The sequence below is a fragment of the Malaya genurostris genome, chromosome 3 (assembly GCF_030247185.1).
Source record: "Malaya genurostris strain Urasoe2022 chromosome 3, Malgen_1.1, whole genome shotgun sequence".
In the NCBI taxonomy this organism is placed as follows: Eukaryota; Metazoa; Arthropoda; class Insecta; order Diptera; family Culicidae; genus Malaya; species Malaya genurostris.
In genome coordinates, this window is record NC_080572.1 from 304763541 (window position 1) to 304781588 (window position 18048).

General features: G+C 37.2%; 1 protein-coding gene across 1 annotated transcript; it reads right to left on the minus strand.

The window, feature by feature from the left end:
• Positions 1 to 7881: 7881 nt before the first annotated feature.
• LOC131434960 (laminin subunit gamma-1) lies at positions 7882 to 17096 on the minus strand. Its single transcript, XM_058602335.1, has 12 exons — positions 17010 to 17096; positions 16144 to 16402; positions 15184 to 15750; positions 14819 to 15128; positions 12980 to 14368; positions 12132 to 12329; positions 11808 to 11921; positions 10449 to 11751; positions 10126 to 10375; positions 9899 to 9985; positions 8462 to 8762; positions 7882 to 8403 (listed from the first exon to the last, which is right to left on the minus strand). The coding sequence occupies exons 2-12, from the start codon at positions 16276 to 16278 to the stop codon at positions 8192 to 8194; spliced, it is 4866 nt and encodes a 1621-aa protein (XP_058458318.1). The 5' UTR covers positions 16279 to 16402; positions 17010 to 17096; the 3' UTR covers positions 7882 to 8191.
• Positions 17097 to 18048: the final 952 nt, after the last annotated feature.

The following is an 18048-nucleotide window of genomic DNA, read 5'->3' on the forward strand; positions in this document are numbered from 1 at the left end:
ATTGTTCAGGAATAATGCTCGTAGAGAAGACCTGGGAGACCTGGTATAATCAGGGTTTTGTAGATAGTTAACTTTGTACGATGGCGTATTATTCTCGATCGAAGCGTCTTGCGAAATCCAAACACGTTTCTGAGTTTCCCTGATGCCATTATCGACAGTCACTAGTGAGCCCAAGTACACGAACTCGTCAACCATTTCGATTTCATCACCATCAATCAGAACTCGTAATGGGTGGCTGACATTATCTTCTCTTATCAGGCCCGTACCCAGGGTTTCGTTTCGGGAGGGCCCCCCAGAAAACCGACATTACGATCTTTCCGTCCCATTGAGGCGCCCTTCGAGGTACTCGTGCCGCTTCGAAACACTCATGTTGACTTCAATCTATTGTCGGGTAATCATTTTGCTCTCTGCCGTATAATAATGGATTAAGCCAAACAACCAGTTTCAACAGTAACACTTCTTAATGTCTGTAACTTACAAAAAATAACGTGTGTAGCGCTTTGTAACGCCTATAATTTATTAAAAAATAACGCATGTAAAGTTTCGTAATGCTTATGATTCACAAAAAAGTACCGCATGTAAAGCTTCAAAACGTTTATAACTTACAAGATAGTAACGTTAGTAACACTTCGTAGCGCCTTTAACTTTTATAAAAGTAACGCATGTAACGCTTCGTAAAACCTATAATTTACAAAAACGTAACGCATGTAACGCTTCGTAACGTGTATAACTTACAAAAAAACGCATGTAACACTTCATAACACCTTCAACTTACAAAAGAGCGACGTATATAACACTTCGTAACACTTATAACTTCCTTGAAAGTAACGCATTGTAACTCGTTTACCGCAATAATCTAACCCTTATAACGGTTTTACCTTTCTCATATAGAAAGGTTATGCAATCACTGTGAAAACCGACTTTTGAATCGAGGCTCGAAGCACCGAGTGTTATATACCAATCGATTCAGCTCGACGAACTGAGAAAATGTTCGTATGTGTATGTGTGTGTTGTCAACAAAGAGGTCGAGATATCAGAGATGACTGGACCGATTTTAATCGAAAGCAAAGCTGGCTGGTGCTACGATTCTACTGACACTACGAATCCTTCCTGGTCGGGGTTCGATCATACGACAACTGGTTTGTAGGACCAGCGCCCTATACATTGAACCGCCAACCCGGGACCGATTTTAATCAAACTTGTCGCAAATGAAAGGTCTCTCCGTTACCCTGAACGCTATGGACTGGTTTCGAGATCGAATATTCACTTTTTGAGTTATACGAAGTTTTATGTCAAAATTTTCACAGAATCTGTCACAATTCACCTTGAAAACAGAATATTATTTTAGATTTAGATTCCGCACGGTAATAGCTATCCAACAATCCATAGGTTGTCAAAATCCGTCCATTTTCAACGGAGATATCGATATTATTGTGTAAGCGACTTTTCGCCTTATTCCAGCAGTAGAAGTTTTGAGCACTCGATAACAAAGTATTATTTGGGAGCAACGTGGAACACGATTTTTTATACAATTGTTTCAAAGTACCAAAAAGATTGTGTACAGCATACTTTTTCATGAAATTTTGCCTCGGACCGATTTTAGAACGGTTCGTTTTTGGCAACATAATTGTTCGAATATGACGCATGCAGAGATGGCATTTCACTAGAGTGATACACCAGGGCGTAGGTTTCAATTATACACTGCGGATACATTTGCTCCGCTCCACACAAAGAGGAAAGCGCACTTCTTCTCTGTGTCCAGACAGACAGACTTTAAGTGCGTGCTTGTGTTGAAAGAAGCTTGTGCGAGAGAATAACATTCTCTTCGCACGAATCGCTCTCACGTGCTCTCGCCTAAATACACCCAAGTATATTGTTCCACCTGACTGGAGACAAGTGAAAGTTATCGCCATTCAAAAGCCGGGGAAACCAGCTTCCAATCACAACTCATATAGACCCATTGCGTCGTTGTCCTGCATCAGAAAATTGTTCGAAAGAATTATTCTACGACGTCTCGACACTTGGGTCGAGACGAACGGTTTGTTGTCAGATACTCAGTTTGGCTTCCGTAGAAATAAAGGGACGAATGATTGCCTTGCATTACTTTCGTCTGACATCCAAATTGCCTTCGCTCAAAAGCAACAAATGGCATCTGTATTTTTAGACATTAAAGGAGCATTTGATTCAGTTTCCATTGATGTTCTTTCAGACAAGCTCCACCAACATGGACTCCCAGCGGTTATAAATAATTATTTGCACAACACGCACAAACATGCACAAACGCATGCATTTTTCATATGGCGATTTGACAACATTCAGAATTAGCTACATGGGTCTACCGCAAGGCTCATGCCTCAGTCCGCTCCTTTATAATTTTTACGTGAATGACATTGACAGCTGTCTTGTAACCCCATGTACACTAAGACAATTGGCAGATGATGGCGTGGTTTCAGTTACTGGACCCAAAGCTATTGATCTGCATAAACCATTGCAAGATACCTTAGATAACTTGTCCGTTTGGGCTGTTCATCTTGGTATCGAATTCTCTGCGGAGAAAACAGAGTTAGTCGTCTTTTCAAGAAAGCATGATCCCGCGCAGCTTCAGCTCCATATGATGGGAAGAATGATCCAACAGGTTTTAACTTTTAAATACCTCGGGGTGTGGTTCGATTCCAAATGCAAGTGGGGAGGACACATTAGGTATCTGATATCAGGAATCAGGAATCAGAACAAATTGGCTCAAATGGCACGTTCCCCTTGATATTTGGAGATTTGTGCCTTGCCATCAATTTGTTTTTAGCATCATTTTCCCGATATATAAGAGGGAAGGATTGAAAGGAAATGGTAAGGGTTGGACTAGGAGGATGGGAAAAATTGACGACACAAAAACACATAAAAGCAGAAGTAAATTCTGCACCCCTAAGGGATGCTGAACAATCTGCTGAGGATCACATTTAGTGGAAGCAGAAGGAAATTCTGAACCTCTACGAGGTCCCGAACAGTCTGCTGTTAATAAAACCTCCAACCCCCGAGAGGATTTAGAGATCTTACAAAAGCGACACCATTCTGCACTCCCGGAAGAATGCAGAACGACTCGCAGTATGTACGAGCAGAAGTAAATGCGGTACCCCCCAGAGGATGCCAAACAATCTGCCAAACCCTATTTAAGGTGAATACAGAAGGGATTCATTCACTCCAGGAAGAACGATGAACCCTTCTGACTATAGCTCCTTACCACATTGGGTGAGAAACGAGAGAATATCTTTCAATTTTAGCTCCGCATACACAGACTCAACCATGTATGGAGAACCAAAAACCCGGATACGTAGCTGCGTCAATGCGGGACAGTTACATATCAGATGATATGAAGTACCATAATCTCATTCACACAAATCACACGAATAATACTCAGCACGTTGAATAGTAGCCATGTGATAATTGAGTTTGCAATGTCCAGTCAGAGCTCTGACCAGAATACTTCAATGATACTTGGAGAAATGCAGTAGACACTTTGACATTTTCAGATTTAAATCTGGTAGAAATGCTTTTGTCTGAGCGCAAGTTTGCAAGCTGCGCCAGTAGCCGGCATGTTTGGATGCAGCCCAAGAACGTATCTTGTGCTTTATCCAACTAGTTGAAAGTGGTAAAGCTGGTTCAGGACCAACGAAATCATTCGTTGCACCAGCTCTAGCCAACTCATCAGCCCATTCATTTCCAGTAATACCAGAACAGAAAACAGAGTTAGTCGTCTTTTCAAGAAAGCATGATCCCGCGCAGCTTCAGCTCCATATGATGGGAAGAATGATCCAACAGGTTTTAACTTTTAAATACCTCGGGGTGTGGTTCGATTCCAAATGCAAGTGGGGAGGACACATTAGGTATCTGATAACGAAATGCCAACAAAGAGTAAATTTTCTTCGAACAATAACAGGATCTTGGTGGGGTGCTCATCCGCAAGATCTAATAAAATTGTATCAAACAACGATACTTTCAGTGATGGAATATGGATGCGTTTGTTTTCGTTCCGCTGCAAACTCTCATATTATCAAACTTGAGCGAATTCAGTACCGTTGTTTGCGAATTGCCTTAGGCTGCATGCATTCGACACATACAATGAGTCTTGAAGTTCTGGCAGGAGTTCTTCCATTAAAAGATCGATTTTGGGAGCTTTCATCACGCCTGCTAATAAGATGTGAGGTGCTGAATCCCATGGTAATTAATAATTTCGAATGACTAGTCGAGCTTCGATCTCAAACAAAATTCATGACAGTATATTTTAACCATATGTCACAGGAAATCAACCCTTCAAGATATATTCCTATCCGTGTCAGCATCCTAAGTGCCCCTGACTCAACTTTATTTTTCGATACATCCATGCAGCGCGAAGTGCGTGGAATCCCGGATCATCTACGCTCGACGGAAATCCCAAAAATATTTTCAAGTAAGTTCAGGCATATTGACTCTGAGAAAATGTTTTACACGGACGGATCGCGAATTGAAGAAGCAACAGGGTTTGGTATGTTCAACAATAATGTTTCGGCCTCATTTAGGCTTCAAGAACCTGCATCTGTTTATATAGCAGAGCTAGCAGCAGTTCATTATAGTTTGAGTGTAATCGTCACATTATCTCCAAACCATTATTTCCTCTTCACAGATAGTCTGAGTGCAATTGAAGCCATTCGCTCAAACATGACTGGCAAGACTGAACCGTTTTTCCTGGGCAAAATAAAACAGTGCCTGAACGACATATTGAACAATAATTATCTAATCACTATAGTCTGGGTCCCGGCTCATTGCTCCATTCCTGGCAATGAAAGAGCCGATATTTTAGCCAAACGTGGTGCTATTGAGGGTGAAATTTATGAGCGACCGATTGCTTTCAACGAATTCTATAGCTCGTCTCGCCAAAGAACACTTGCCAGCTGGCAAGCTTCTTGGGATAGAGATGATCTGGGTCGGTGGATGCACTCAATTATTCCGAAAATATCGACAAAGGCATGGTTCAGGGGACTGGATGTGAGTAGGGATTTCATTCGTGTGATGTCCAGACTCATGTCCAATCACTACACGTTAGATGCACATCTCCTTCGAATTGGACTCTCCGAGACTAATCATTGTGCTTGCGGAGAAGGTTATCGGGATATTGATCATGTCGTTTGGACATGCGTGGAGTATCGTGATGTCAGATCTCAACTAATAAATTCTTTGCGTACCCAAGGTAGACTATCCAATATCCCAGTTCGAGACATTCTTGCTTATCGTGACCTTTCATACATGAAACTTATTTATCATTTCATAAAGAAAATTGGAGTTTCAATTTAATAAAGGCCCCTTTTAAGACTTAGTTCTGATCCCAGCTGCGTCCATGAGTTCAACCAATAGCTAAATTAGAATAAAAATTATGTAATGATACAAACAAACTCGAAACAGTTTATGAAATTATCAACAAAATGTCTGAAAATAACAGCTTATTTTATAATTTATAGAAGGTAATCGTTTGGTTCAAATAATATTTCCGAGTAGATTTCATAATTAATGTCGAGTTACCTAAGATGATATTTAAGCTATAAGAGAATATGTTTTAATAAATTCAAAACGTTGTGACTATGTTAGAATTAAATTAGGATAAGAATATTATGTAAAAGTGATGCTACGGCGAAGAAAAACTTATGTAAACTGCCTTAAGAAATAAACGTATTTATGAAAAAAAAATAAATACACCCAAGTGATCACTGGCGCGTGATGGTGAGCGAACACTTCTGTGAACTTCAATTAATAGAGAGTAGATCTGGCCTTGCTATGAAAAATTTGCAATGAAAACCGAAAATTTAACAATAAATTGTTTTATTTACGTTTTATCTACGCAAACCATACACCAGAGTGCTCACTGGCCTGTACACCTCTGTGAAAGTATCTGCATCCACCTCAGAGAATTTGTTAGCTAATGCTCTAGCACTTTGGTGCGATTCAGTGGAGGAGGTAAAAGGAAATAAACAAACGCACTCATGATGCGTGCTCTTTTTATACAACAGTGGTGTGTATATGTGAAAGAGAATAGCTCTCGTCACACAGAGGAGATGGACATCTCTGCGCGTGTGAACCAGATGATGGCAGCATTTTCGAGTTGAAAGCAATTCCATAATTATATTGAGGTAAACTACTTAAAGCAATAAATGCTAGGCACACAAAACCATTTTCATATGTTTACGTTTCGTCTTCGACTCATCAGTGCGTCAGCAGATTATGTTGAACTGACGCAACCCCCCGGATCAACATAATTCGAATCAGTTCGTCGAGATCAGCAAATGCGTGTGTGATAAATAATTTCACTCAATTTTTTCGGAGATGACTCAACCGTGTTCTACAAACTCAGATTCATATGAAAATTCGTATGCACCCAAACAAGGTTCCATAACTACATTTGGATCCGAATTCTGGTTCCAGAACTACAGGATGTATGTGAAACGAAATTAAAATAGTGTTACTCATTTTTCTCGTAAAAGACTAAACCGATCTAAGATTCAAATGAAATCTTGGAACCATAAAAGATTAAAATGAAACGTCTTCAGATCCTATAAAACATCTCGCTTTTCAGTCAGATCCAACTTCCGGTTTAGGGGATACAGTGTGATTAGTATAAAAATGTCCATTTCACATAAATTTATCAGCTTTACCGGGTTTATAGATTCGGATAGTCGATAATCAAATACACTTATTTCAGTTTTAGAGGTATTCAGTTTTCGATTCGGAAAGTACCCAAAAATTTAATTCGCATTTTATACCAGGATTTCTCAAAGATGTCTACACTGATTTTCAAACATTTTGAATCAAATGTAAACAATACAGCTCCTGAGGTGGATTTAACTGATTTCGGCTACACCGATTCTAGAATTCCGGTTCCAGTATCGAATCGTTTCTCAAAGCTCAATCGTTTTCTCAAAAAGGCCAAATCGAATTTCAAAACCAAAAGTTCAAATTAAAGGATTTATGGTGCAAATGGAAATGAGGTGCAAATATTACAAAACTGTCTGGTAAATATTTATATGAAGACTTCTTCAGTACTATAAATTTTTTCCGGATCCGACTTCTGCTACCGGAATGACAAGAGTGTGAGTGTCAACAAATTCTAGCTGTCATATGAAGTGACGATGCTAAACCGATACGCACCGGCACGTACAACAGCACCCCGATAAAAAAAATTCGTCTTTACCAATGATTCACACAATCATGTAGTTGTTTTCTCAAACTTGTGTGCCGTTTACCGTTGATACAAGGTATGCTATTCTCGAAAAATGTGAGTATGTTTCCAATGCATAAAACTAATTTAAAACATTTGGGTCTGCGGAGAACTAACAGGTATTTTGGTATTTTGGCCACTGCATATATTTTGGCCCACCTAACAAACTATATGGATTCAATCGATCTTAGGTAACCCATGTTGCATCAGTTTGAAGCTAATCACATTAAATTACCTATTGCGGAAGGATTTTTCAAAGATATTACAACATTTGGTGGATATTTTTACAAAGTGGGCCAAAATAAAATCGATCCTAAAGCGGGCAAAAATACCTCTGTTACCCTATTATGTTTTATGACTATTAGAAAGTTGGGAGCCACTGGTATAGACGAATGAACTGTACTGTACTTACACGGAAAGATCGAAGGAAAATGAAACATGTCAGACTGAAACGGATTGAGCATACTACGTAAATGTCGGAGGGAAACCTCGCAAATTAATGTTCAATAGACAACCTAAATTGTCAAATTCGACACAGATAATTACATCAAAGAGAGTAATGACCTGAAATTCTTCAAGTTACTTGTTTTACACATGAGATAGGATTAAAGTAGAGTTCGTTTTAATAAATACAAAAATTAAAATTGTTTTCAAAAGTTGTATTTATTCTGCTTAGGCGTCTAGAAACACAAATTACAGTACACAAATAGAAAAAGTGGGAAACTTTTGGTTATCAATTAGTACATTATCAAAGTCGCAAATTTGTATACACTGATTAAAAGGAAAAAGTTTGGTTCTTAGTAAATGCATTCTTAATTTCAAGGCACTACAACGATCGTCTTATAATGTTAATTTTGTAAAAATATGTCTATACTCCTTTCGAGCAATTGTCATTAAGCTAAATTGGCACTGTGTTTTGAATAGATATTATAAACAATTGTTCGAGCAATATATCTATGGCTCCAAACGCGTTCGTTTATAACAATTTTCAGGTAATGAATCAGCGATCATTTTTATGTTAGCAACTTCATTTTCAAGTTCTGCCAATTCGCGTTGGTAGCTTTTGATATTTTGGGTTTGGAGATTTTTAGATTCATTTAGTACGTGTAGTTTGTTTGTTAACTGGGCATCTTCAAGTTCCTTTTCAGCTGCGGTAAGGCGTTCGTCTGGAATAAATTCAATCGTTTAATAAACTATTTTTACTTATATTCTGAATATTGTTACCTAAAGCATTTAGACTCTTAGTATCAATATCTCTCAAATCTGCCAACTCGTCGATTATAGCTTTCACTTCCTTCATAGCCTTCTCAACCTGAGATTTAGCTTCATTCGAATTGAGCTGTGCTTGTCCAACCTTTTCCTTGGCTTCCTTGGAAATATTGAAATCTTTTCGAATATTCGTTTCACGCTCTGCTAGACTATTTTCTGTCTTTGCTAAGCGGCCATTAAGTTGATCCGCTTCATGTCTTAAATCACGAGCCGTATTTTTCGTTGCATTCGCTCGTTTTTTTATATTTTCCGCCAGCTATAACAGTTAATATTATAATTAATCATTCAACTTTTGAATTTTTGAAAGTAATTTATTTGATGCTATATCTACTCATACATTATATTGTACACTATATACTGAAAAAATACAGTAACGGCACAAGGACGTTTGTGTTTGCGTTTAAATTTTCTGTCCATAGAAATTGCTATAAATAGAACTGGGTGTTAGGCTTCAGGTCAGTTCAGAGAGCAAAACATCTGCCCGGTAACAATAGTGCGCTCGGATCGTGTGGGCAATCTAATCGACTTGTAGGTAGGTCTAATCGACTTGTAATTATATTTTTGATATAATATGCATCATATTGGAAAATTTGAAAAAATATACCCTAGCCCCTGCTCAATGTGAAACGGTGGTAACATTTGAAAAGCAGTATTGCTTTTATGTGAGAGCATCTAACATACGTTTAACATAAAGTTTATAAAGCTGTGCAGCTCTATATGGCAGAACAACGAATCATTATAGTATTGAAAGTTTTCTTTGAAGATATCAATGCAACGTTGTTCCGTGACCCACATGTTTAGAAATCCAAGAGTCGTGAAAATATGAATACATAAGAAATCACTCAATTTCATATATTGTTGAGAGGAGGAATTTTGCAATTTTCAAAAAGCTTGAAGGGAATAGCTATGATTCAGTATAAATAAGAATACATACAAATTTTACCAACATTCAAGGTATGCCACTATGGCTAACCCGCAGGTTTTTAGATTAGGTTGGTTAAAAATAAATGTCTGCTACAGCGGTTAAACCGACGTGTGTTCGTCATTTATCAAGAAATGCGAAATGGTAAAAGTTTGGAGATTTCCAATCATTATGTGCTGTCACGAATATAACAGTTTGTAATTTTTAACTCTTCATTTTTTTCGGATTCGGACAAAACTCAGTAACATTCGATGGGATTATCTGAATCTAAGTTGATTAAATCGTTTCAGACATGTCCGTCCATCGATTAACTTGATCGGCACACTAGACGAAACTACTTCTTCGTTTCAAATATTAGTCACTTATCCAGCCATTTGACAAATTACGTTATTTATGAATTGTTTCATATGTGGATCAGCGCCATCAGAAAGTTTCGTAATTTGTTGCGGTGTAGAACTTAAGTAACTTACATTTGAGGCTTCTTCTGCATACTTTTTTTGTGCTACCTGTGCATTACTTCTGGCTTCTATCGCGTTGTGGTTTGCACTTTTTAGAGCCTAAAATAAACAATTTTGATTTTTGAAACATATCAGGAGTAATCTTCGAAATCTGTGTCAGTGAATTTGAGGAACAATACTGGCTGAAATCTGTACATCAAAATTTCTCATTATATGAAGACAATGTGTTCAATACTTACCGTTTCTGAGTTGATCATCAATTCAATTGCATTATCAATTTGCCTTCCTATACTTGGCACAGATTCCAACGCTTCGGCAGCCTTTTGTTTGGATTCTTCTACTTGATTTTTGAATCCTGATAAAGTATGGTATGTAAAATTGGCCTTTTTGAGAGTTCCATCTCCTTCAGCGACAGCCTTTTCTGCTAACTCTCGAGCATATTCTAGTTCTTCTACAGTTCTTATGGCGTCATCTTTTTGTGATTCAGCTCTGAAAGAATGAAGAAGTTGTTGAATGTTTTGTGCAGATGCCGATGCCCAAAATATGATTTTAGATTATTTACCTTTCAAGTAGTGTGTTGGCCAACTCGATATTCTCACTTACATCAGTTATCAAACCACTGTGATCATCGATTGTTTTATCTAAGTCCGCATTTATTTTTTCCGCTTCTTTGTTGTATTTGTTTGATTCCTTTTTAATGTGATCGATGTCAATACTAGGAGGTGACAAATTGTTCACGGCTGCGAATAAAGATAACGCTTCATCATATACTTCATTGGCTTTAGTAAGAGCCTGCTCGGTTAATTTAGACACTGTGTTTAGTTTCTCGTTTGCTTGTTGAACTTCATTTGATATGTTAGTTCGGAATTCTTCACTTATGTTCGCTTGTAAGTTAATAGCACTTTTAGCAACATTATGAGCCTTTGTTGCCTTTTCTAAAGCTTCTTCTGCTTGTTTTTTGTTTTCGTCAGCCTCTTTTTTGAATTGATCAGCATATTGACGTGCCTCCCGGGATATTCCACTGATTTGATTAGTTTGATTCCCAAGATGTCCAGATAAATCTCGTGCTTTGTTCAAAGCAGCATTTCCATCCGTTTGCAGTAAATCCACAGCATTTTCTAGTTCACGGCGGGCCTCCTGAATTTGACTATTCGCAATCGTTGCATTCTGAGTTCCTTTGTTTATTTTGAAGTCCGTTAATTCCTGAGATTGATCTGCTTTATTGAGTAGATCCATCACAGTTTCCAATCTTTTTTCAAGTTCTTGTAGACGTTCGTTCAAAGTTTTTTCTCCACCTCCTGAACCACTTTTTGCGTCTTCTACAAGAATATCGATTTTGTCTTGAACAGATCTAAGTTTCATCGAAAATTCATTGTCGTCTATAACGATCGGCTTAGATTGAATGTCGTGTAATATTTTGTTCAAGTTTGCCAGTTTTTCACGATGTTCATTTGCTGCTTCTTGTACTAAATTATAACAAGCTGGACAATCCAGACAACCTTGGTGTCGGTCGTATTTATTTTCTTTACAACGATCGCACCGCCTCCCTTCAACATTGTCGTTACAAGTACACTGTCCAAATTGGTCGCATTGTGTTGCTTTAGAACCACTTGGGTCGCAATCACAATATTTGCAACCGTCTGGTGAAAAACCATAGTGCGCTACAGCACATTTGTCGCATTTTTTACCAATAATCCCTGGTTTGCAATAGCAATCACCTGTGTACGTATCACATGAAGAGTTATAGCTTCCGGTCGGGTCACAATTACAACTCTCGCAACCATTTCCAGAAATTATGTTCCAGTATCCATTTTTGCATTCGTTACAGTTACGTCCAATAACGTTTGACTTGCATTGACAATTTCCTACAATAGAAATACAAAATCACATAACGATTTAACATAAAACATAATCGTCAAACCATTTATCGCGTCACAAATTGAAATTCCCTTTTCGGTTTGTTCGGTTCCCCTGGGGTAACAACTACATTCATCACAGTTTCCATGTGGTAAAGCAAAAGGATCTCCATAATGACCTGTTGATTAAATGATATAATTAATAAACATTAAATGCACTAGATTTTGTAAATAGTACAATTTTTACTATTAACTTTCCTATTCAATATCATGAAAAAATATACAAAACCAACAACTTGTGTTACTCGTAACATTTTTTTTTATTGAATCGTGAGTTGATATCTTATCTAGCCCATTCATTTAACAACGACAGTAAGATTGTTGCTCACCTGGTAGGCATTGGTCACAGTGTAGCCCAGCGGTGTTATGTATACACTTCAAACATTCGCCAGTGGTACGGTTGCAGTTACCAACAGCATTGGGATCAACATTTCCATTACAGTCACACGGAAGGCACATTCGAATTGCTCCAAAAACTCCAGTTGGATCACCATAATAGCCGTCCGAGCACAGTTCACAGCGTGGTCCTGCAAGTAAATTTTGTATAGTAAATTGCTTGAAAGGGTTTGATTTTTGATAAATGGTAATTTAGTTATGTTTTCTACTGAGTGAATGTGTTTTATCGACTGTTAGAAAAATACTGTCAAGGTGAGAAATAGGACAATTTCATTATACAATGGAAAAAGAAACCCTTTTTGTAGTAATCTCATGTTTGGAAGAGCGCAATTTTCAGAATTTAGTAATCATAGTAGAATTGAAACGGCATTGCAGTGACCTTTTAAGGTATTTTATTTTAAATCGACGCTCATATTTCCTTTCAAATTAAATTGAAAATTCAAAGACTTGGTATATTTATATATTCAATTTTGTGCTTCAATTGTATGCATAAAAAAGATAATTTACAAAAAAAAATGATTTGTATATAGTTTCACTAAATATTTGTTTGTTTTTCACCACTCGTGAAATGGTCACAATGAAAGTTTCTCAGTCTACATAAATACAGCAAAAATAGATTATCTTCATGTTTTGCAAAATTTTCACCAACCTACAGTTTAACGGTGGTATAAGTTATAATAAATTATGGTTTTATTTGTAATTATCTAATTAATTCCATACAGCAGAAATATGAAATATAAAAATTAATATCCATTATTTTGAAGAAATGGTAAAAACTTACCAAAGTATCCAATGGGACATTCGAGACAAATCACAGAGTCATCCGCCATCTGCATACAAGCTCCATTATCTGGACAAGGGCAACGTTTGCAATCGTATGGTGTTCCTCCGAGAGCATTTCCGTAATATCCTTTCGAACATTGATCGCATGTATCTCCTGCTGTATTGTGCTGACAAATACATCTTCCAGTTTCTGAGTCACAAATTTCTGCATGCTTGTTGCAATCACATGGTATACATGGCATAAATGGGCCACCTAGAGCTGGATTGTGTCTATAACCGGGAGCACAAGATTCACAAAATTGTCCTAGATATCCTTCAGGACAAGTACATTGTTCAATCCAAGTAGCAGGTCGTCCAGCTGCCCCACGATGTGCCGTTTGAAGTTCTACATCATCGAGGAAAGCTTCACCATGATCAGAATAAATTGCACGAATTTTAATAGCGGTTAGATTACTCAGAATTGACATAAAACCTCTAGCGGACATGGATGGTTGCCATGAGTATTCCGGATGTTCATGAAGTCTGAATGCAAATTCTTTATACTCATCATCTGGCATCGCTTGGTTTTGGGCGAATATAGGTAGTGAAATACTACTATTCGCACCTTGAAGTATAACATCATAAGTGCTAACATCCGGCCGAGGTTGTCCTACAAGTTGTAAGCGAAACTTGAGTAGTCTGTTGTATGAAGCACGTTGGTCACCAAGAAAGCGATCAGGTGCTAAGAAATATATGGGTTCGTAGCCCTGTGATCCAACACCAATAGTTTGACTTTTGGAATTGTACTTCACATCGATCGGATACCCATTTCCTGTTGCTCCTGTCCACTTTTCCTTATGTTTGTTAAAATTAGATGTTATGGAGACAATTGAATAACCGGTTGCACTAGTACATTCACTTGTATGGCCGTAGCAGAAACAAGGTGTGCATCCGAATTTGTTTTCCAAGTCTAAATTGAAATAACCTGGTCTACATTCCCGGCAATGGCGACCTTCCACATTTTCTTTACACAAACAAATACCATTAACGGCATCACATGATGGAGTATTATCGAACGATCCTTTTATGTCACAATCGCATGGTTGGCAACCGTGAGAGCCAAAATTATAGAAATTATTCTCACATCGATCACATTTTTCCCCAGTAACTCCCGGTTTGCACTGACATTTTCCTTCGGCATTGCATTGCAATGATCTTGAACCAATAGCGTCACAACCGCAGTTTATACAGAAGCCATCCTCACGCATGAAAAAGTTTTCCTTGCAGCGTTCACAATTTGGTCCATCTCGATTGGCACCACAATCAATACAATGGCCTCCATGTCCAGTTAAATTGTACAGTTGACGGTCAAAAAAGCATTTCGTTGAATATCCGTTACAGTTGCACGCTGAAAAGTCAGAGAACACATTTAAAATTTCCAATTATATTTGGAAAATATTCTGTTCTGGTGGTTGAACATTATTTTTAGTAGTAATGTTAATATCAAAATAACAAAAAACGATATCCAAAATCCGCGAAGAGATTCGTTATTAACAAAATAAATACTGTAACTAATTGGTTGATGAACAATTCAAATATACACCCCGATTTTGTATTCCGATCTAATGTAAAAGTTGCATTTTGTATTCTGATCGAGTAATGTTTTTGTATTGAAAACTCGAACTCATTCGAAATACAGAATACAAGATTTTCCGAATTGGGGTGATATTAGCGTGCTTTTGAACCACTGATTAAACCGACTGTGACGAGTTTTACAGTTAAGGATACTCAAACCATTTCTTTGGTAATATGATTCAGAATTCGAAAGTCTACACGTTCTGTAAACATTACCACTTACGTTTACATTCATGAACATTCTTTGAAGTTGCACGGCCCCAAGGAGCATCGTTGTAAAATGGTAAACATTTTTCACAATCGGGTCCATCGGTGAAATGTTGACATTGGCAAATGCGGCCTCGTTGTCCAGTGGAACTCGTACTGGTAATGCACTTACTAGCATGACCATTGCATTTACATCTAGCACCCACGGCAATATCAGCAATTGCATAAAAATATGATTTCAACACTTGAGCATCTCCAAACACTTCATCGCCAAAAGTATTCAATCGATCCAATGTTATACGAATATCAGTAGCGCTTACCCATTGCTGCAATGCAAACCATTAATATAATGATAATGGATTAAAGAAAAATATAATTTACCTGTAATTCTAAACTATGTTCGAAATTTATAGCACTAGGTCTTCCTTCAAGTGATGAAAAAGCAATATTACCATCTCGTAGCGGAGAGATATCACTGTATTCGCTGGTGCAAAGTGCACGTGATTCATCTTCCCCTTTCATTACAGATAACGAGTCCGGTTGACCGTATGTATCTCGACATGTAGCGCTATAATACTGGTAAGGAACCCAAGGCCCGTTTGGAGTAATTCGTTTATAAATAGCAAAGGATTCAGGTCGTGGTGAATAAAACACAAGCCTAATATATGTTATATCAAATGATTTTCCCAATTTCAGGGTAAGATTCACTTGATTTGGGTACTGGATGCCCTCGAACATGGTCTCTGACTGCCACCATGTTGGATTTGTGGGGTCATGCAAATCTGTTAAATAATGGGGTGCATGTTGACCCGCCCGGCAATCATCACAGCTCTTGCGATTGGAATATCCAGTTTGCACGCAAAAATTGGTATCTCCTTCTTCACCACACGTATTTGTCGCCTCAATCTCTACTTGGTAAACTGCATTCTCGAACTCCGGTATACAACGCTGAAAAAGATCAATGTGGTAACTACGTCTATATGTACATCAAACACACAAAGTTTTTAATTGACGAATTCACGGCATCAGAATTTTTCTATGCATGCTACTATTTAGCCGCTCTCTCACTTTTTCTCTCTGAATTTCGTTAGCTCTCTTCACCTTATCAAAAATATGCTATACTTCCGGAGTGTAACAATGTTCTTTATAGTAGTTTGTCTTCATTATCATGCGCCTTCATCTTACTAAAATTATTTACTAATTTAGGAATGGCTAATTATAGCCAACGGACTGTTGAATAAAATAATTGGAACTGCTGAGATTTTTTTTCAAATGCCATTCGTCGTGATACAGAATAAGATTTAAAAAAAAGCATGTATTTCCTAATCCTAACCAACATACCTGCGGTCTTCCATAGGGATCGTAACATTCCAAAGGTGGCAGATAATGAGTGTTTTCACTTGCTCTAATCACAGGTGTCCTGGCAATCGTTAGTACTAATAAAAAGCATATTGACGTCTTTGGTATTGTCATCATTGTTAGCCAATTTACACTACTATAAGTGCTCGTGATAAACTGTTCAGAAGTTCCGAGCGATGATTTATTCAGTTTAGTTGAAAGTCAATTTCCAGCATCATTTCGAATCGCTGCGAACGAATAGCTAAAACACAAGAGTAATTTATTTGCTTCAAAACAACACCACACATCATGCTCGACCGGACGGGTGGAATATGGATATTCGCACCAACACTAAACCAAGTGCTGAAAACTTTACTTAAATAAACATAACATGTTTGCTAACGTGAAACGAGTATATCGAATACTCATCCGTTCAATTCTGCATACATCTGGTACATTTTAAAATAATAAAAATGAATGTTGGGTATGAAAATGATATCACAAGTTTAAACATTGAAGTTTCGATTACGTCATCTACGATAAATCACATTTTATCATAGATCGAATTTGAAACACAAATAGTTAAGCATAAGATAGAATGGCGTGGATGAATGAATTAAAACGAGTAGAAAATAAAATGTACAACATCGTTATCATGAAACGAGATTATTGGAGGACTACTTTTTAATCAAAGATTTCAGCATGCTTTCGTGAGGAAGCGTATAGCTTCTTTTCCAATAGGCTTGATTTATTTAATACTATGATATGATGATTGTGGTTTGGTTTCTGGTATAAAAAAAAACTATTCTCACTCAACCTATTTTTGAGAAATAATAGCCTAAAACTAAATAATGATATACTTCACTTACAAGCCTCGACACTGTGCGGAATCTAAAGTGCAACTAAATTTTTCCGAAATCTATGGTCATTTCTCTCGAGCTCTCGTCTTTTTTCTTTTGTGTATTGTTCTGTGTACCCTAATACATATACCATACAGAGGATGGATTTACATACACACCCATTCAAATACTTCTTGTTCAAGAAGTACCAGATCGCCGACATGATCATATGATTGCATACAGTACATGCTGTATTCCTTATAGTTTGTCAATGTATTTGTGATTCATTGAGTACTCTCCAAACTATGATCATTCTTGAAACAGTGTTTTGTGAGACCCGAACAAAAAATATTTGGAATTTAGATGAATGAAGACTTTTTCGATAAAGGTCTTGCTAATTATTAATTGAATTTAAATTGTCAGATTAAAATTCAAATTTAAATTAAATTTATAAATTGTCGCATTCAATCAAACTTTTTTAGTTTTCTTCAACTTAAACTAATCTTACAGTCCCATGCTTAAAAAAATATTTCTCTGAAAGATTATTACTTCCTGAAAGATTAAGCTTCTAAGCATGCTTTTACCACTGTATCTCAGCGCAGACCAATCAGAAGTGAACAAATGAACGCAGCATAGTTAGAGTAGAAGTTTTTCTGGACCCCAACGTTTCTGTTTGATTTTTTTTTATTTTTTTTATTTTTGGAAAAAAAATCCGCCATTTTGTGGCTCTTAAACCTCCCTAAAGTAACAAACAACGAAAAGGAAAACGTTGAGGTCTGGTTTTTTATATGTAGAAAGTGTGTGCAAGATTTGAAAAAAAATTTTGCAGTAGTTTTTGAACGACGATGGACACGGACTTTCAGAACCTGCTTTCGAGGAAAACGCGTTTAAAGTTTTTTGTCTATAAAATCAATGGAAACAATTAATTACTCCAGGGAGTCCGTAGGGTCTAACATTTCCAAAAAATCATATTTTTTCTTTTATAATTTATTATAACGAAACATTTCAAGAACGTTTTGTCAAGTTTTGAAGTTAATCGAAATAGAAATCTTGGGCCTGTGCCCCGAAC

Excerpts from the sequence above, each read along its gene's own strand:
- LOC131434960 (XM_058602335.1), bottom strand. The coding sequence starts at position 16,278 with ATGATGACAATACCAAAGACGTCAATATGCTTTTTATTAGTACTAACG. Across the intron at positions 15,129-15,183 it reads AACATAGTTTAGAATTACAG|CAATGGGTAAGCGCTACTGA; the intron begins GTAAATTATATT and ends TTTGCATTGCAG. Across the intron at positions 14,369-14,818 it reads GAATGTTCATGAATGTAAAC|CGTGCAACTGTAACGGATAT; the intron begins GTAAGTGGTAAT and ends CTGACTTTTCAG.